This window comes from Cygnus atratus, chromosome 19 (assembly GCF_013377495.2).
Source record: "Cygnus atratus isolate AKBS03 ecotype Queensland, Australia chromosome 19, CAtr_DNAZoo_HiC_assembly, whole genome shotgun sequence".
NCBI classification, from domain to species: domain Eukaryota; kingdom Metazoa; phylum Chordata; class Aves; order Anseriformes; family Anatidae; genus Cygnus; species Cygnus atratus.
In genome coordinates, this window is record NC_066380.1 from 6,128,198 (window position 1) to 6,147,910 (window position 19,713).

Here is a 19,713-nt window from a genome sequence, read left to right on the forward strand (position 1 = left end):
AGCAGCTCCTGGGTGAACACGCGTGCACAAAACTAAACCATGAAATAAAATCCTCACAGATTCACTCACTAAAACAGCTGCTGCAGATACTGCGCCTGTCCTGTAAGTCCAGCAGAAGCCCGGTAACAGCTAGTTCAGGTAATACTTCTGTTTCCAGTCCTCCCACCTTTGACTACTGAAAATACCCACTCTGAAGCCCAAATCTAAATACACGTTTCCCTATTTGACCGCAGAAAGTAATACTTACCTAGGGAGCCTGAGCAAAAAGCAGAACACAAGAAGTGCAGCACTCCAAAAGCTGTGTACGCAAGCAAAATTACACAGAAAAGCCCCTAGAAGGCAAATATCTCCAGAGCAAACCACCAAAATTAAATCAAGTTTAAAAAAAAAAAAGTATGCAGAAGCTGTGCAGGAAGTAATAAACTTAAGTAAGGGACAGGGGTTTGGTTTTTGTATCTCAGGATAGCATACACACTAGGATTTCTATCCCTTAACATATTCACCTTAGAGTTAAGATTTCAGAATTGATAACAGAATTGATGAAGCACACCTTTTCCTGCGGTCATAATACACCAGTTTTCAGGTAGTAATTACAATTATGTCCAGTTAACTTAAAAGCCTTTTCAAAATTGACACTCTTCTTGGCATTTCAAGGAAAACAGCATTAAAGTCTTTCTATTGGGAAAGAGAAAATATTTACTGCAGAAGTTCAGTTCATTTCAGAAGAGTGATATAAGGTAGCATGAGTGATTTACTGCTTTCATTATTCAAGTTAAATAAGTCTCCTCCTTTCTGAGCTGTTGAATATAGAGTTATGCTGGCAGAGTGGATTACATTTGATCTATGTACCATGACAAGTACTGAAAATTGTGGGCTTCATTGCTATATTCACCCACTCCTTCCTGAAGATAAGAAGAAAGTGTCAATACACGGAGCAGCCTTTGCTCTGTTCCTTCAGCATAAGAAAGCTGAAAGCTGCTCTGAAGATGTAATGAGTATACAGTCTGACACCATGGAAACCAAGATAAACTCCTTTTAACTCCTTCAACTAATGTTCTGGGTGGGGCACGAGACAAAAATTTTCCTATTCAGGAACATTTTATTTGCATATATCACAGTTCACGACAGGTTTGCATTAACACTAACTGAAGCTTAATTTTTTATTTTTTTAAGCGTATGGATGAAATTTTAATCACTGTGGAAGCAAACAACTTAATCTGATTTAATCTGGTTTCTGTATCAGTTGAAAAGGAAAGTATTTACATATTGTAATTGTTTCAGAAGAGTAAGATGCGTTTCCTGCATTGCTCAGCAGATAAGCATCTCTCATATCAGCCCAGTCTTTACTCTATGTTTATTTCACATAGTCTGGGAGGCTGGTAAGTATACTATAAGAACTTGGACAATGTTTAATAGATTCTGTTCCTTACTGGGATTTCTGTTATCACTTTATTACAGCCTGCTAGCCTACCCACACCACACCCAAACACAGTCAAACCACCAAGGGAAAAAAAAATATGAAAGAGTGAAACCCCAGAGTTTTCAACCACTGCTTAAAGTACAATGAGTTGTCTTGTTTTGTTTATAGCTTGCTTAATCTCAGGACTTGTCTGCTGTAGAACCAGGAAGACTCCTCATAAAAAAAAAAAAAACAACCTTAAAATTTACTTGCTGTAAGTTTAGAATTTCGAGTCTAGGACAAAGGAACCTTCTTTAAACCATCACTCTATCATGAGAGGTGTCACCACAACTGCAACCTATATTGGAAACCAAATACCAAGTTGCTAGCACGTTTCACCAGAAAGTTTAAAAACAAAACCCATGGTCGTGAAGGAAAGTTTTATTTTGCTTGTAATGCCCACATCCTAAGATTAGAGGTATTAAAAGAAATAGCTGCAAAGATGAAGAAAAGAAGCAAAACACAAATAGATTTGTACACCCTTAGGAAATCAAGAAAAAAATAGACACAATAGGCACATTCATTAGTTTGATATGGCAGAGGAATGTTCAACCGAAGAGGGGTAAATAAAATCCTACTTTCCCACATCCTTGTATAAGACAGCACAAGTCATGCTTTTCACAGCCACGCTGGTCTTGTAGATACAAGAAGGCAGACTTTTCCTCATTTTTTTTTTTATTAATATATTTTGGCTTTAAAGATTATAGAGACCCTCCTAGAGCCATGTGGTATAGTCTCTGCATACATACTGAAGTACTGAGTATGTACTTTAACCACTAGTGAAGCTTGTTACAGCAACCTCCACATAAAAATGAAAGTCATGCATATTTGAAGTTCTGTTTAAGCATCAGAAACTAGTGAAGGGTTTTATTTCATAGCTGGTAAGCCATTTCAAATCCCCATCAATGTTAAAATCTCACAAGTGTCAGCCCAGCATGATTTAACCCCTTGAGAATAAGGGTTCATTATGAAAGCGGCAAATATCATATCTCCTGAGATCTATCCAAATACATCTCATCTGCTGCTAATACTGAAGTAGTTCCTTTGTTAAGCACAATATGTGAGGAAAAAAAGATTTTCTAGTGTCCCCTGACTAAGCTGGAGAGGAAACAGTTGCTCAGTCCTAACATTTTACTCTGCCCTGCAAAGCAGATGAGTTGGTTGCCATTTCAGCCAAGCACAGCTCTGGAAGGGATTAGTGGGAGCAGCCCAAACCCCTGCTCGAGTTCACATCCAAAAGGAGCTGAAGGCAGCGGGAGACAGACCAATACCTCTAAGGTCAGAGAGCTTCTTGCACAGGAATATCTCCTCTGAACCCGCTGATCTCAACAGTACCCTCTAGAGGCTAAAGCATCTTTCTTTTGCTTTTCCTCTCAAGCTAGAGTGGGATTGGGGAGGGAGAAAGCGCAGTAATCAAACAGGAATGGGCAGCATAGAGAAGTTTAACATTGTCCCCAAGAAATAGCAAGTCAGTTTGTCTCAGCAGACATCCATGGCTTATGCAGGAACAAGTTGGTAACAGTGCGTGGAAGGGGCTACAAAAAGCTGCAGATGTTCTTGGGGAACATCCATCTTTACCTTCACTGGAAGGGCAGTACACCCCATGTGGAATAAGGGCTGAGGGAAAGAATAAAACTGTAATACAATTGTCTTCCATTTCATTGATTAGGAATTTACAGTTTTAATTTAAAAAGCTACAATGCACGTTAGCATTTGCTTCACGAGGACCCTGTTTTAGCGTCCTCTCCTGTGATGATGCAAAAAGACCGGAGGCAGCCATCACCGTCCTCGGCCGTACACAAAGTGGGCAGGCTGCCCCAAGCACCGAGGCCTAAAGACACCCAAAGTACTAAATAAATACACATAAAACAACACTAAAAATCTGAAGTGAACAGCCCTGATTGTTTAGAATTACAACCCATCTTATTATATCAATCTTCACATTTTAGCATCTTTTTAACCACTATACAAAGCTGCTGAAGTTTCTCTTCCTAATAAACCTGCCATACAAGAGCACAAAGCACTATGAAATACTTTTGGCAAAGTAACTTGCTTCCAGAATTGAGCATACTTTCAAATCACAGTTTACATATAACAGGTGTGCCATGCTTACGCAACATCCTGTTTCCTCTCTCACTACGTGCTGCCAGAAGCCAGACACCTCAGAGACCTTTCCTAGTTCCAGTTGCTCTCTTAAATCCTTCCCATAACAATTTATTTCACGCAGCCTCACTCAGCTCAGCTGCTCCTCCTTTCTGCCTCAACATTGTCTTTGTTTATTGCATTAAACCTAGTTGTCAGCATAAGACACATTGGTCTGATGTGCTTACAGAACAGATGTTATGTGCTGTGCACTTGCCCTCTTGCAAGCATCCCAGGAGCATTATTTACTCCTTTTACATCCTCTTGTTTACTCTTTCCCTGCTTACTTCCTTCCCACATTTGCCAGCGGAATCCACATTAGGCATCTGAAGAGGAAGGAAGAAGAAAATTGTATTCTTCAAATCCATGCACTGATTTTCCGCTCCTGTGGAAACTCCAGTTTTTTTTTCCCCTTACAAAAATATGGCTAGATAAGACTTGTGCTTTTTATCTGGGACAGCACAAGGGATAACCAATCAATCTGGAGAAAACCAGCAAAGCCCATGTTTTTGTCAAAGTCCCCATTTTCTTCCTCCTGAATACCTCCTCATTCTGAGCCTGGGATTTGGAGCCTCGCGTGGACTAAAACAGGACAAAGGACAGGAAGGCCCAGGGTGCAGCCTCTGTGGCATTACAATCACAGAGGACTCAGAAAATCTCTGCAAGCATTGCACAAAAGCCAGGACTTCCAAGTCCAGCATACTCAAATGCTGCTGGTATCCAATTCAGCACGCGATCTAAAGCAGGCAGACTTCAGGAGCCAGCTGTGCTGTCAGCATCACATCGTGTGAGAAGAGCCCATCTCAGCACTACGAGGACATAGATACACATGCATTTGCTATATAACCAAAACTATATTATGTTTCTCAGGATAAACAAAATAAATAAGAGTTGTTTCCTCTCTAGCAGCTTGATCCCAGTTCCCCATCTACCTGCACATCGCATCCAGCTGTATGTGTCTTCTTGCCTTGTGCGTAATAGGAACGAGCACCACAGAACACCAGTTCTACACCAGTTCCCTCTGCTTGTGTACTTCACACCCTGCACCTCCTACCCAGTGAAAACTGCTACTGACTAATTCTGAAATACAGCAAGGCACTTGGATGGATGTTAAAGACTTCGTGCATGCACAGGCAGGATGCAAATCCTCCCCCTCCTCCTGCTAGCTTGCCTTAAGGGCAAACGTAGACCTCAGCAATCTCCTAAGGAAAGATGACCGCAGCACAGAGCAAGTCACCTGGCCTGTGAAGAACAGCAACACAGAGGGAACAGACCAACTTCCTTAGAGCTTCAGGCCGCTTACAGAAGTCTGCATTTTACTTCAGTGCTTTACAGAACTATTTCTTCCTCCCTGGGAAGAAAAATCCTTGCTAGTCACATTACATGTGCTAAAATATGTAAAGTAAAATCAGCAGTAATGTCAGTGGAAATACAGCAGAGAAATAGTTATAATAAAAATCCCAAAGCAGAATAAACCTTGAGAAGCTACAGGTCAAGTGGAGAATTTACCAGTGATGTTCCTGCACCCCACACAATCGTAAACATCAGGGATCATCTATCTGCCAGATAACACACAGGCAGCACAGGTACGTATGTTGCCCTATTCATGATACTTGGGCAAAAATCTCAGCCCAGACAGTTTGTGGGTTATGACACATTAAAAATAATAATAAAAAGGAGGGTGGAACAAAGAAGAAATTCAAACCATAAGCTGGCAAGTGGTCCTGGATCCATCCCAGCAAACAGTACTGGCTACAAAAAGGAGAAGGTCCCACCAGGTTGCTGCGTGTTGAGATAGTCTCGTGGCCACCACTGAACATTGCAGGTAGTTTTATCCAACTCTGGGAGGAAAAGAGTCCTTGTACAAAACCATTTTCCTTCTCTGACTGACATCAGATGAGCTCCTTCAGTGGCTCGTTTTCACCAGGAAGGGTGCCGTTCATCTCGGGGGAGCTCTCAGTGCCCAGATATCCCAAGAGGATCTCACTGCGCCGCCGCGACAGCTGCAAGATGTCTTCTGCCAGCAGCTGCACTGTCGTGTACCTCACGTTGTCGAAATCAAACATGTCCTTCAGATATTGCACTATCTGGTGCTGCAAAGAGAAGAGGAAGGCTTACAGTAAGGAGAGCTTCTCTCACACCTGCCAGTACCACCTGCCTGGATGGCAGCAAGCAGAAAGCCCCAGAAGGAATTTTGTGTGTCTGCATCTGAGCAGACCTCCGGCTGGGTATTACTTTTGTCGCTAACTCCCCTCCTGCCTCTGAAACAGGACAGCAGAGCTCCTGAAATTTTGAATGCTGATGTCCATGGCAATATCCATGCAAACATTTAATGAATGCAGCATCCACCTCTGATGATTTTATCCATGGGCTTTAAGACCAAGTATGTAACCCTTATGATACCATGTACTTGGACAATGTATTCTCTCAACATATGCATATGCACCCTTAATCTCTTCCAATACTGATTTATCAATTTATATAAAATTGATCTCATCACACATTTTCTTGCTATCAGTCATGGTAAACCACATTGGGAATTCTATCAATCTGAATTCAGTGATCTGCATCTCAAAAACCAGTCATTTTTTAGAAGGCTTTTGTACCGAGCCAAGTTTCTTAATACCACGTCAGTCAAAGCCAGCCATCAAAAGCACACAGCTGTAGCTTGAAGCCAAGAGCCTGCAGGACTCCCACACAGACCAGGTACAGAAAAGCCACCTTACCTTGAAGAAACCACAGACTTCAGAGAGCTGCTGCTTGGGCCCCAGAAAACCAAAGGCTAGAACAGGACTGACATGCTCCGATACGGAGTAGAAATGAGAGATAAAGCCATCTGGTACCTGTCACAAGGAGGGGAGGAATCAGTTCTCAGGCAGAATCAGTAGCTTATTCCATATTAACTACCAGTTTCTGTGCCAAAAAGCGCTATGCTTCAGCAACTAAAGAGCTGCCTAAAACATCTCTTCCTGCAGAACTACATTTATGTTTCAGGTTCCTCGAAGGAGGACTGGAGCTTTCTATTTTCATGTTTCTAAACTACTCTTTCAGGAGAAAAATAAATAGCAGGTGGCCACCAGGCAGTCTTTATAAACACTTCATGATCTCCAAACTAAGCCAGGCAAGGGCATGCAAATACCTAAGATGGAGGTTCTGCATGACAACACCAATGCAGCTTCCAGAGCGCTCATTGAAGCTAGTCCCTGGTCAGCGCCAGGAAGCCATGAGCCACTCACTGCACCACCAGCAGGGAAACTGCAGCTCAAGAGCGGTCCCTTGTTGCTTGGTGTCTGTGACCATTCCTACAGTACTGAGTGGGGAGAGGGAACACCAGACAGGGAACACTGTCTTTTGAATCCTCACATTAAGGAAGAGTGAGAATAAACTCAGAACGGTGAAACACTGGCATTGCACTGGAGCAAAGAAACGACAGCGGGACCCCAGCACTCCAAAGCATCGGAGAGGATGCAGTTCAGTTCATTCTTATACCACTAAGATTTATTTTGTATTTCATCAAGATCTAGGCGATAGCTTTTCAGCTTCATATGCATTAGGTTATTTCCCTTTCAATTCATTTTGCTTACCATCAGAAGCCTCCTTTTTGCTTTCAGAACTGACCAACAGGCAGTTGCTAGGGCCTACAATCAACAGAGAGAGACCATCACTCGCTGGGATTACTTTTCAGAAGAAACCAATTTACCAACACATTCCCATCAAAATATCAAAGCAGGCCCTCTTGTGCCAACAACTCTACAGCGAGTTAAATAGTCTATGTGAACTGGAGGCCGATTTGTCCACTCCAGACAAGCAGAAGTGTTTCTGAAGATCGCTAATACGATCTGGCACAGCTGCCAAATGCCCCAGAAAGCAGACAGTAAGCAGACAGCTGTTGAAAGGTGCCTCCCAGCCATCTTCTGTCTACAAAACTGACGTCCTATACATGCAGTTGGTGGCCAGGACTAGAGGAAAGCGCTGCTATTTGAGCCTCAGTGTCTGCTGAAGTACCCCCAGAAGGACCGGCCAGCTGCAAGACAAACATCACCCATGTTTCTCCCTACATTTTGATCCTCTCGTTCTCATTCACGAAGATGCACACTGTCATCTTTTAACATCTCCATATCATCACTGATAACAGCCACTGCAGAGGGTTTATCGGAAGCAGCCAGATGCCTTCAAAAGAAGGAAAGCTTTCCTGTAAACAATTTACTTGTACCAGAAGGCTGTTGTTTAGAGTTTCAGGAAAGCATGGTATTTCTAAAGAGAAGATGCAGCTCAGCTAGGCCAGCCCTTTTCTAGCTTTGGCAGCGTGGTCTCGCAGTGGGCACGAGGAGTGCCTGGGTAACGCACCGTCTCCTTAAAGCTGTCGGAGAGCCAGCGGTTGCGCAGCACAGCCAGCACAGAGGAGGGTGGATTCTCCAGGTCCTCAAAAGCATCCATGAGGATAAAGTCCAGCACAATATCAAAGAAGCTCATGCACACCACCTGTCAGAGAGCAGAACAGTGTGTAAAGGAAACAGGCTTTAAAAAATAAAAAAGCAACTTTGAAGCAATAAAATATAATGAACTGAATTTTGCCACCAACACAGAAGGACTGAACTAGGTTCGTTCAGTTCACTGGCCTGATCCCAGAGAGGGGCTGGACAACAGGCTTGCTATTCCTGAGCCCAGAAAAAGTCCAGTCAAAAGGGCAAGCAAACCTTACAGAGGTTACAGACACTAGCCTGTGCCCTCTAGAAAGGGATGTTTGGGTTTTGATTGTTTTGTTTTTCTTTTTTTTTTTTTTTTTAAACACAGTGGTGCTGACATTGCTGAAAGTTTGCCATGAAGTTTAACACCACACCAGCCAGTTTTCCCCTCGCCCTCCTTCACAATGTACAATTCCAAAAGAATCACATTTTCAGCAGTTCTTTCAGTCCCGGGCTGTTCCTACACAGCTGTTATTCTCCAGCTCATCTATTACTTTTAGAGAGAAAGCCTTTACCAACCCCTCTTCCCTCCAGCTCCTGCTGGGTGGTTGGCCAGGTCTCTGGCTTCAGCGCGTAGTGCAGCATCTCCTCGTAGCTTTCCAGAAAAGCTTTGGGATTCTGGAAGAGCAGAGAAACAGAACACTTCAGAAGGTAAAGCAGCTGCAGGCACGTTACCCCAAAGGCTGACCACTACTTTGAACTAACAAACATCAACACATGCAACACCCATACGCTTTGTGCAGAAAGAGAAGGTTTATTTCTGGGAGGCAGAGAGAGCCCCAGGCTGTGACTTAAAACACTTAAGTTGCTCAACTCTCTTCAAAGAAGAGGTTAGAGACACCTATACACAAACCAAGTCCAGTAAGAGACTAACACTGGGCAAGTGACTCCCTTTTTAGGGGATAACCAGCGGCTAAGTCGGTGATCTGAGAACGGGTATGCAGTTGATGCAAAGGTTTCATGATCATTTCCCTTTCCTGTATTTCTTGATGGTGCATTCTGATTCTTCTGATGCATTCTGTAACCTCTGCTCTCTCTATAACGTGTGTCAAACTGTGTTCAGGAGCTGCAGAGAGCCTCTTTCAAGAGAATTTGGTTAAACAACGCTTAAAAACAGACATTTTGTTTCTCACAGTGGCCACCAGCATACAGATGAAGCTTTCTCCTTTCAACACACTAGGAAAATTATGGGTTGGGGTGGAACAACAAGCATCCCCATGTTCACAAGACACAGCTGAGCCACTGTCAAGCTTCCTACCTTTTCAGCCTTTGTCATCAGTCCTATCACCATTTGCTTCCCAACCTCCCCAAAAAACAGCTGATTGCTTTCATCCTCCAGCAGCTCCTGCAAAGGGAACAGAAGGCTCCGTAAGTGGGAGCGACAGCTTCTGGGCAGCTCTGAAATTTCCAAACTTTCACTTCCCGGAACTAAAACAGCAAAGCGGCCAGGTAAACACCACCAAAGCTGGGCACAGGGGCCAGGGGATGCTCTTCCCCTCCAAATGAAATCAATCAAGACAGGATTACAAAAGTTAAGCAAGGGGAGCTTGGGCTGTTTCTGCTTTTACTTGCTCTAGAGGGGCAAAGACTTAGTTCCTGCCTGAATGCAGGAGAACACGCTGCCAGAAAAGATGTACTATGGGAATGCAGGAGCCACAAGGAAGGCCAGCCTCAAGCCGCTCGCTGAGACATTCTCACCTGGAAGGCCTGCCTGACGCAGTGCAGCTTCGCAAGGAAATCCTGGTCACTGTAGCAGCCGAGGAGCTCAGTCCTAAAAGGAAAGGGGAAGGAGTGCATAAATTTCAGTTCTCCTGGCATCCATGATCCTAACAACAATGCTCCTCTAAAAAAAAAAAAAAATCCCAGTCTCTGCCTAGGAGAAAGTAACAACTGCATTCCCTTTGTACATCTCCTTGGAGGACCACAGCACCCATGCTAAGGCTGTTACAGCACAGGACTGTGCAAGCCAGCCATGAAGAACAATTACACTTCTCATCACTGATTTCCTGAGATAATTACCCTTTCTTACCGTACATGTCCAAAAAATTTAGGGATAGTTCCCTGGGAAGTCCAAACAAGCAGGAAAGATACTAAAAGCTTCCTGCCCCAAAGGGTTATTCTGGTTATAGGGCTGCTCAAAAGCAAATAATATGTTCACGTGCAAAGGGGCCGTGACACCAGGACCCACAACTCCAGATGGCACTCACCTCAGCGTCCGGCACGCAACCTTCCCTTCTTTCACTAACTGCAGAGCTTCTTCATATGCCGCCACTGGCTTCGAGAGATGGAAGGGTATTTCCTCAAAGTGAAGGGAGTCAAAGAGCTGTAAAGGTGGCAAGAGACATGGGAAAAAAAACAAGTGATCTCCAATACCTGCAAATACCCAGACACTGCACACAAGCACGATTTACATTCTTCAACCGGGAAACTTTTGTTAGTCCCAATTATTTCATGCAGATAGTTCTTTTCCCAACAGTTTCAAAGCTGCCTCAGCTCTGACAGCTCAATATCCCCTAAAATTACACAACCAAGCCACATTACGTTAGATTTACAGTATTTTCCTAGCTGTTGTGGCATGTTTTCTAAGGTAGATTGGAAAATGACATGTAAATGTTGGTTGGAAAGGACCCCCAGAGGTCTCTAGGCCAACTTCACGCTTGGAGTAGGACTGTTGCCCACACTAGATCAGGTCAGATGTGGTTTGTTCTGGGAAGTCCTGAAAGCCTCCAAGGAATGAGATCCCCTGACCTTCCCGGGGAGGGCTGCACCATGCCCCTCATGAAAAATCTTTTCCTAATATCCACCCAGCTCCACGTTTTATCATCTTCCTCTACTAATATATGTTTAACCCCGCTGTCTTTGTGGCTCCCCTCCAAGCAGCTGGTCTGCTACCCACAGCTGAAACTGAAGTCACCTCTGCTGCAGAGAAGAAGGAGTCCTCAGAAATGGAGCTGTCCTCATCATCCGTCCGAAGCCGTAACGACCCATCCGTCAGTGGCAGCATTAAGGTTTTCTCTGGATGTGGGAAAGAAGCTGCATGTGTTGGAGGTTACAGACCACTAGTCCTCGTAGCCACTGTGCTTTCTCTTCCACCTGCCCACCCCTCAAAAAGTGCTGTCACCATTTCCTCGCCTGGCTTATGGAAAAAGACAAAAGCATAGAAAGGAAACTGCGAGCTCACCCAGATCCAGCAGCATGCTGTCCGATGGAAGCGAAGACCCAAACTCTTCCTGGAGGTGGTAGGCTCGGTGCAAGAGGGACTCCAACTTCTCTGCAAACTCCCTTTTCTGGGACTCCCCCTTGAACATACATAAATGGCACACTTAATTAGTCAGCTGGGCAGGAACAGACTGACAGCACAAACACGGGAGGAAATTTTCAGTCAAATAGGATTTACAGTTTGCAGATTAAATGATGAAAGAGAACTTAATCCTAAGATACAGCTAATAATGCAAGGGAAGGAAAGCTACTATACAGCCTATTCAAACCCTCCAGCATTTTTAGCTTCACAATTTCATTTTCCTGGTAAAAAAAAAAAAGTGGAGGAAAGAACTTTAACCTGCCATCCAGAAAAACAGGTGTTTTTACAGATCACTTAATTCTCCTGACTTGTGACTTTAGCCTAATTTCAAGAGGGAATCACATCAGAAAACCTGTGTTGAATACAGCAGAGTATCCAGAACTGGGTAACAGAGTAAGAGTCCTTGGGTTAAGGTGCTGGGCATAAGCAAAGTTTGCTGTAAGCATGAGTGGATAGACAAAAAGGAGGAGAAAAATAAGACTTACACAGCATCTTGCCTTCATGCCCCTTTGTCTGCATGAGTATCTCACCCAGTAGATAGAAGCATTAACAAGAAGCACAAAATCTATTTTGATAATGAATCAACTGTTTAAGTCAGTTGTAGAAACACTACAGGACAGTTCAAGAAGAGACAGCAAGGAGAGAATCCAGATTTGATTTGGATAATTTATCCACCACAAAAGGCCATACATGTACTACACCAGGGCCTGGGAACATTCTTAGCTCCTACCAAGTTACCACTTGGCTTTAGTCATTAACACACGCAGCTGGTCCTGCTTCTACTCAGCTCCCTAGGAAGTCCTAGTGACTACCAAGATTTCCACTTTCAGCACATTAAAGAATTAGACGCAACAGTGCCAGGCAAAAAGCTATTTCTTCCTTCCTCTCAGGTGCTGTGTTTGTTGCAGCCTTTTTCTCCTGCAGTCTCTACTGCTCAAGAACTTGCATGACAGTGCCTGACATGATCTGGAAGGTGGGCAGAAAGCTGAAGAATGAGGGGGAGAGACTTATTAGAAAGAAAAAAAAAGAAAAATTAAGAATTCGCCCACTCACGCTACATAAGGAAGCCAAAAATATAGACAGCTCTTAAACATTGTCTAACCCAGCTCTGCCCTTGATTTGCTCTTCTTCCACCGTCCTGTAATGACTCCTCCTAGCAGCCTGGCTGGCCTTTCAGCGTGTTCCCCAGCTGCCAAACACAAAACGGAAACGTGGGGACCTACCTCTGGGATGCTCTCAGACAGAGTGTCTTGGTGCTTCTTGCTGTCCCAGGGCACGGGGGTGCTAGTGCTAGCACTGTCTCGCTGCCGGATGGTCAGTGCCTGCTCCCACTTCTGCAGGGCCTCCTCGAACAGCTCCATGCCTGGCAATGCAACCAAACAAGCTCTGAGATCCTCGGGCCGCATAGGAACAAAGCCATACATTGAGTCTGCTCGCTCAGATAACCCAGTAAAGCGGGAATCTTCTCCTCAGCTGATGAGAAAGGATACATGCATCCTATTTCTTTCCCTTTAAAATATGGTTTTATTTGGAATAGAGGTTCAAAAGAACATCCCCAAACCGATTAAAGTATCAATCATGTTATTTTCCAAATGCTGTTCTCCACACGAGATGAACGTGATGCTCAATGAGTAGTATTTTGGAAGTAAATTGTTCACTGAGAAAAAAAGAAAAGTTTCTTTACGTGAAAGTGGGATTTTGTAACTACCAAGTGACTGAGTTCAAGTAGAGGATGGAAGAGAGCTGCCTATTAGAGCACAAAGGTGCAGCCACATGATGCTGGTGATGCTCTGTGTAACTTCACGCTGTGTATTTGTTCTTGCAGGGACAATCCCGACCTGGTGATGTTCCCCTTGTGCTCGTTTACCTTGCACGTAGAGGCTCTCTGCGCTGGAATCACCCCCAGCTCCAGCGTCCCCCATTGCCTGGGCCTCCCACGGCCCTGCTGCTGCTGGTGTTGGACTCGAAGAGTTCACTGCTACCATCTGCAGGAAGGGAGCAGAGAGCAACAAATGCCTGTTGAAATGCTGATTGCCTTGGAGAGGTTAAGCCCCTTGCCTCAGAAGGGGAAGTTATCAGCAGTTACCACCCACCTCCTGCTTAGGTTCACACCACACCATCAACTGCCCAGAGCTGCAAGGTGCTGAGAGGAGAGGTGAGAAGCCCTGCCCTTCCCCACCCAGCACCATGACAAAAAGTCATGGGAAACACCTTCCCCACCAATTTACAGCAAAGCTTCCTTAGGAAACGGTGAGGTATGCAACTGGGAGCACAAGTAGGACAGCACTGATGGAGGCGACAGCCCGAGAAAGCTCCGAAGAACCACTACAACAGCACAAGGGTTTTGGTGCAACTGGCATGTCAGCCCCAGCTTTCTGCACAAAATAACATTGGAAGCTGGGGTAGCAACAACAAAAATAAAAAAAAAAAAAGAAAAAGGAGCAGTTTATCAGCAAAAATACAGCGGAGGACTTTGGCCAAGGGAAATTCCAGCTTTCCTTGTAACCAAACCTTCTTGTGGGAGGGCTGGACACCAAGATCCACAATGCAAACGGCCAGCTTTCTCAAATTTCGCCCTAGTGCATGAATGTCTTCTCAGGTCTGACACAATAAAGTGCTGCGCTCAGGTACTGCCAGTGACCGGTGTTTTCATAGTGTTTTTCATGCGGCTTTGAGAAAGATGCCCAAATGGGAGCCTGATGCTAGAGAAAAAGCTACAGTAAGTGGCTGGTGGATGAGCTCTTGCCCTGCCTCCATCAATTCATCTCTGTGGCACGGCAATAAATCATGCTGAGATCCAGGCCTGCAAATCAGTAACTCGCTGCTGCTGACTTATTTACTAGATGACAACGCTTGGGAAGCCAGACAGGGCAGCAGGGAGAACCTGCAGCTGCAGGAAGGATGAAGGATGTGCCGTTTTCCCATCAAGTAACATAAAAGCAATGAGGACAACGTGGCAGAAGCTCCTTCCCACGCAATAAAGGGGGTACAGGAATGGATTTCTCTGCATGGATATGATCACCCGTGCACCAGCAGCGGAAAAAGGAATGTAGGTGGTTTATCTCAAGTGCACCGGCCTTCAGCAGCACAAACCCTGCGGCTTCTCCTTTCCCACAGTGGTCTGGGAAAGTGAATGGATGCGAGTCCCTGAAGGAGAGGAGGCCAGGGCTGGACACAGCACGGTCTGCACCGACAGGACACATCCCATCGCAGCCAGTTACCCCAGGGGAATACTGGGGCAAGCTGCACGCCCAGCGCCGTGTCAGCACTGCCGCCTGCTGGAGACACACTTCGGCCAGCGCCGGCTTTTGGCAACTTTCTGCTGCTTGAATCGTCACAGCACGCTAAAATAAAGCGATGCCTGCATAGTGCACGGGTTGGCTGACCGACAGCTGCCTTCAAAGGGGGAATTCTTCCCCCTTCCTGCCCCAGCATCGCTAACTAGACACCAAGCACCACTGCTGATGCTGAGAGGTGTTTTGTGGGACTTTGTGGTGTAGGAAGCTGCTGTTCCAGCAGGAGCATGTGAGGCTTTGAGCAACGGGGATGTAAAACAGGCCTTGAAGGCATGAACACTCCCCGGCGCTTCCGCCTCTGGTCTCTCAAGAAAAGTGGATATGAGCAGCGATGGCTTCTGCTTGGTAAAGCCTGAACTACCTGTATTTAGAGGCTGTTCTTGGGAGGCGGTAGAACTGCTAAGCTGTGTTCTCACCCTGCACTGTTTCATTAGCAGAGCTACCTGGTTTTGGTAGTCCACTTGGTTTTAAGAACCAACCAACCTGTGAGCAGCCTGTATGGAGGCAGGAGGGCTGCACTGGCACAAGAGCTGCTCGACCACCCAAATCTCCACCATAGAGGGGCAGAGAGCCCCAAGGAATCACAGCCACATCCCACACAAGTCCCTCCTGCGGCCCCTCAGTGGCCGAAGACACAGGATAGACCCTCGGGTGCTCCTGGCTACAGGAAGACACTGCTCTGATTTCAGGTGCACGCCTGCCCCAGACAACTCCAGACCATCGCTGTTCAGTTCTATCATAGCCTGTCCTCCAATTACACTGAACCTCGTCTGCTCCAAAGGTTTTGGCATCGTCCCTCAGCCAGCACAAGCCCAAGAACCTGATGGTCTCGTTACATGGAGGTGCACCCACATCTCCCAGCCCATCTGAGAAGACCCTTACCGAGGCGAGGCTGTGGGAGGAACTGGAATGTTTGCTGGGCTCGATGGACGATATCCCGCTGAGCGTGTCATTGCTCTTGCTGCCGGGACTCTGGACTCTCTTGCTGGAGTACCCTGCAGTTGGGAAGGTCACACAAAAACAGGGTTTTAGATGTGCTGGCCTGTGACTGCAGAAGATGGAGACACGCTCCCCTGTCCCAGCAAGCACTGTTGGCTGTGAGCTCCCTGCAAACTTCAGCAAGTGTGGTCCACATAAGAAACTACAGCAGTCACGGGAAAACCTGGTACAAAGCAGAACAGTTTCACTGCAGCTGTGAATTCGGGAGGGGAACAGCACCCTGTGAAGTGTGACTGCAGCTAGGCAAAGCAGCATCCAATACCTAGGAACGAGTCATAGATCTCCTATGTGCTCTATTTTCCTCTGAGACATTAAAAATCTGCTATCAGTGGGGGCCTGAGGCTGAGGATTGAATATTTATTCACCACCTTGGATGGCGGGAGGGGAGCACAAACGGAAAGCAGCAAGGAGAAACTCCTCCAGCTTCCCCCAGGCTGGGCAGAGCACGGACGCAGCAGCTGCCAGCAGACAGCAGTGCTCCCGTGGTCATTACGAAGCACACTTACGGATTTTCATGTTTTACAACACAAACACTTCATTCCCACAGCGCTCTGCCAAGGAGCTGGGTCAGTCATACCCCAAAAATCAATACAAGCAGGTGAAGCTGCCCAAGGTCCAGGAGCCCCAGCAGCATGGAAAGGACACTCCCAACTCCCCAGCCTGGCCAAGGCCACCCTCCCCTCCACCCTCCGCACTGGCAGAGGCGGCTGCATGCAGCACCCACGGGCCAGGCATCACGCTGGCACCTCCGCAACCAATACACAGCCAGGTCACGGCGTGCCCCAGGCCGTTATCATCAGGGAAGCGTGGCGAAACAGCTCCACAGTCCTTCTGGGGCAGGGGGATGGGAGCTACAAGCCTTGGGGAAAACCTCAGGGTCGCTTCCCCACACACAAGGGCTTTGAGCTCAGGGTCTCTCCCGTTCCTCCTGTAACCCCGCGTCCACAGCACGGTGCTGCAGGTCTGTAATCCCACTCCACATCAACGCGCTGCACAAATTGTTTTGCTTTCCTCCCCACCCACTCACCAGGAATGTCCCCGGTCCCATTGCCACCTTTACACCCTCTTTCTTTGGATGCTATTTTAGCAATGTTCTCTTTGCTGCCTCACTACAGGGTTTGGGGGACTCTCCCTTTTTACAAGACCAACCTTTCTTCACGGAAGAGACCCTTCTCGTTGGCAGGATGGGCACTGTGATGCCTCCAGGCTTAAAGCCACACTTGTCTGGAGCAATCTGCTTCTTTCGACGCCGACGCCGCTTCAGCTGATGAGCTGCAAGAGCCAACGCAACCGTCCCGAGAGCTGTAGCAAACAGCACCTTACGTAGGCCTGGGGAGAGCCGCAGCTGAGAGAAGACAGACTTTAAACACAAAAGATATGAAAGAGCAACAATGAAAAACCAATTCCGCCACCCTTTTTTCCTTTTAAGCAGTTGTTAAAAATAAGGTGCCCAAAATGTATCTTGGCATCCCCCCTCCCAGCCGCAGAACCCCTCTCATTATCTGCTACACAACCTAACAGCAGGGAAGCTGCATAGCGTGGATCAAACCTGGAGAACTTGGTCTCGGTTCTCATCACCAAAGCACGCTGCAAAATTTGCATGCAACCCACAGCAGATGAGATCTGAGGTAACCCAAGTTGAGCCCCAAAACCCTCGCGTGTAGCTGAGCTTTATTGCTCTAGGCGTTGCATTAATACAAGCAGGAAATATATTAATAATCTTTAAAGATAGCTAGATTTTTTTAGTGCCTTTGAAAAAGGGCAAGGTCACAGAGGGATGTTGGAAGCCCTTCTCTCCCTACTCCACATCCATCCCCACTACCCTGGCCTCTGTGCAACTCTTACAAGCTGCCACATTCCCCCAGCATCACCCCACCGTGCCTCTGCAAAGACTCAACTAATGCAGGTTCTTCTTTCTCTGCAGACAACCCTCAAAGAGAAAACCCAAGGAACCACCCAGGAAAGCCTCTTCTGCTCGCTGTACCTGCCCAAACGTCGTGTAAACAAACACAGGGATCTCTGCCACGGTCATTGCCAAGGCCTGGATGATGGACATTCCCTCGGTCCTTCTAAATGCCATGGCTGAACGAGGACCTCAGCACCTCCGGGAGCATCAGGTGGGAAGGGTACTTCTGGATGCTGCGTGAGCCGCTCACAGGGAAATGCAGCTTTCCTCCGACATTGGGCTCAGAGTCCTGAGGTCAGCCTTCGTGCAGCAATCCTCCTGAAGAAAGAGGAAAAAAAAAAAAATGAGGTAAGTGAAGGCACACACAACCTGCCCCTCCTTGTACTGAACTTCACAAACAACACCAGCTCACTCGGAGCAGCAACGCTGCTACAGCCAGGAGATTTAAAGCATCTCCTCACCAACAGCAGCAACTTTTGCTTCTCCTAAGCACAGGGGCAGATTCCCAAACTGCTCTAAAGCAGCAGCGCCATCCTTGCACTCAATAGCTGCAACCGTGCCAGAGATTTCCACGTGCCCCAGAATTGGCTGCACATGGTTGGAGGGACTTTTTGTCAGTCCCCATACAAAAATATATAAATAGATAAAACTCTGCTGTCCCTCAGTTTCTGTGGCTGCATCAAAGCTCTGCTCAAGAACTCCCAACCACAGGGTGCTTCCCCAAGCGGCTTCAAAGCTGCCAGAGTTTACACAGCGCTTTGCTGGGTGCTGGGAAGCAGGGACATGCTTCTTGTCAAGGACAGAGCTGCAAAAGAACGCACTGCAAAGCGGGAGGTGTCTTTCAAACGCCACAAAGTTATAAACACTTCGGGCCTGCTCACCCAGCCTTTACAGCGAGCTGCCTCTGCTGCAAGACGGAGACGCTGCCCTTAGCCACACAGAGCCGCGCTCCAGCCCGCGGGGCTCTGGCGTCTTCACACACCGACACGACGAACCCATCCCGCGGTCCAAAGCCACGTGAGAGCTCCCTGCGTCTACCCGACCGCATCGCTCACAGCAACCTCGCACCCCGCAGCCCCCGGGGTGGCACAGCCCCGCTCGGGAGCCCCGTTTGGCAGGGGTCTCAAAGCAGCAGGCACCCGCAGGGTGCAGCCACGTGCACCGAGCTCGCAGAACGAGGTTAAACGCAGCGTTTTGGCTAGAGGTGAGCAAAGCGCGAGAAATTTTGGGGACAGCATCAGCCCTGGGGCCTCCTATCCTTGAGTGGCTGGGGGAGCACGCAGCCAGATGCCAAGGGAGTCACCCCCAAGGATAGCACAGCCCTGCTTAGCCTGGCCTCTCGGGGCAAGGCGGCACTGGCAACCCATGGGGACATGGGACCGTTGAGCAATGCCCTACACCCCATGAGGCTGGGGGATCCCCATGGGATGCCCCATAGCAGCACCGCAGCGAGCTGGGGCTCTGCAAGCAGGGCTCCCCAAGCTGCCTGAACCACTGCAGCAGCCCCCTAAAACCTTGCACCCCTGCAGCAGCCCCCTTACCCCCTGCACCAACGCCTTTAACCCCCCTGCAGCATCCCCCTTAAACCCTGCACCAACCCCCTTAAACCCCCTTAAATCCCCTGCACCAGCCCCCTAAAACCCTGCACCAACCCCTTTAAATCCCCTTAAACCCCTTTAAACCCCCTGCACCCCTGCAGCAACCCCCTAAAACCCTGCACCAATCCCTTTAAATCCCCTTAAACCCCCTACACCAACCCCTTACCCCATACACCAGCCCCCTTACCCCATACCCCACGCACACCCCCATACCCCTTTCCCCTTTCCCCTCTCCCCCCCCCCCCCCCCCCCCCGCGCAGCGCAGTGGTACCGCCCGCCCTGCCCAACCCCCGCCCGCCCGGCCCGCACCACTCACCGCAGGGGGAGGGGGGAGGGGGGTGGTTGGCCGCGCGCGCTGCCCCCCTGCGCGCCCTGTTCCCCCCGCCGCCGCGCGCCATGGCCGCGGAAGGGCAGCGTCTCCTTCCCCCGCGCCGCAGCCTACCCTGCCCGCAGGGCGAAACCCCGCCCCCTCGCCCCCACCTCAGCCAATCGGAGCGCCGCCCGGCCCACCGGCGCACCAATCGGAACGCTTCCCTTAAACCCGGC

General features: G+C 47.8%; 1 protein-coding gene across 2 annotated transcripts; it reads right to left on the bottom strand.

The window, feature by feature from the left end:
* Positions 1 to 1,820: 1,820 nt before the first annotated feature.
* MIGA2 (mitoguardin 2) lies at positions 1,821 to 19,631 on the bottom strand. 2 transcript variants are annotated; one of them, XM_035554995.2, is made up of 16 exons: positions 19,484 to 19,631; positions 17,648 to 17,887; positions 16,813 to 17,023; positions 15,547 to 15,659; positions 13,236 to 13,353; positions 12,592 to 12,731; positions 11,249 to 11,366; positions 10,982 to 11,082; positions 10,275 to 10,390; positions 9,766 to 9,838; positions 9,326 to 9,412; positions 8,587 to 8,685; positions 7,949 to 8,083; positions 7,186 to 7,239; positions 6,328 to 6,444; positions 1,821 to 5,694 (listed from the first exon to the last, which is right to left on the bottom strand). In XM_035554995.2, the coding sequence occupies exons 2-16, from the start codon at positions 17,741 to 17,743 to the stop codon at positions 5,494 to 5,496; spliced, it is 1,779 nt and encodes a 592-aa protein (XP_035410888.1). In that variant the 5' UTR covers positions 17,744 to 17,887; positions 19,484 to 19,631; the 3' UTR covers positions 1,821 to 5,493. The 2 variants fall into 2 exon arrangements, with proteins under 2 accessions (XP_035410888.1, XP_035410890.1); XM_035554997.2 differs by having other exon boundaries at positions 16,813 to 17,008; positions 19,484 to 19,623.
* Positions 19,632 to 19,713: the final 82 nt, after the last annotated feature.

Bases quoted from the DNA above. Each gene is read 5' to 3' on its own strand.
- MIGA2 (XM_035554995.2), bottom strand. From the start codon at position 17,743: ATGGCATTTAGAAGGACCGAGGGAATGTCCATCATCCAGGCCTTGGCA. The intron at 12,732-13,235 runs GTAAACGAGCAC...TTGCATTGCCAG, and splicing joins AGAGAGCCTCTACGTGCAAG to GCATGGAGCTGTTCGAGGAG. The intron at 11,367-12,591 runs GTAGGTCCCCAC...TGTATGTTCAAG, and splicing joins TGTCTGAGAGCATCCCAGAG to GGGGAGTCCCAGAAAAGGGA.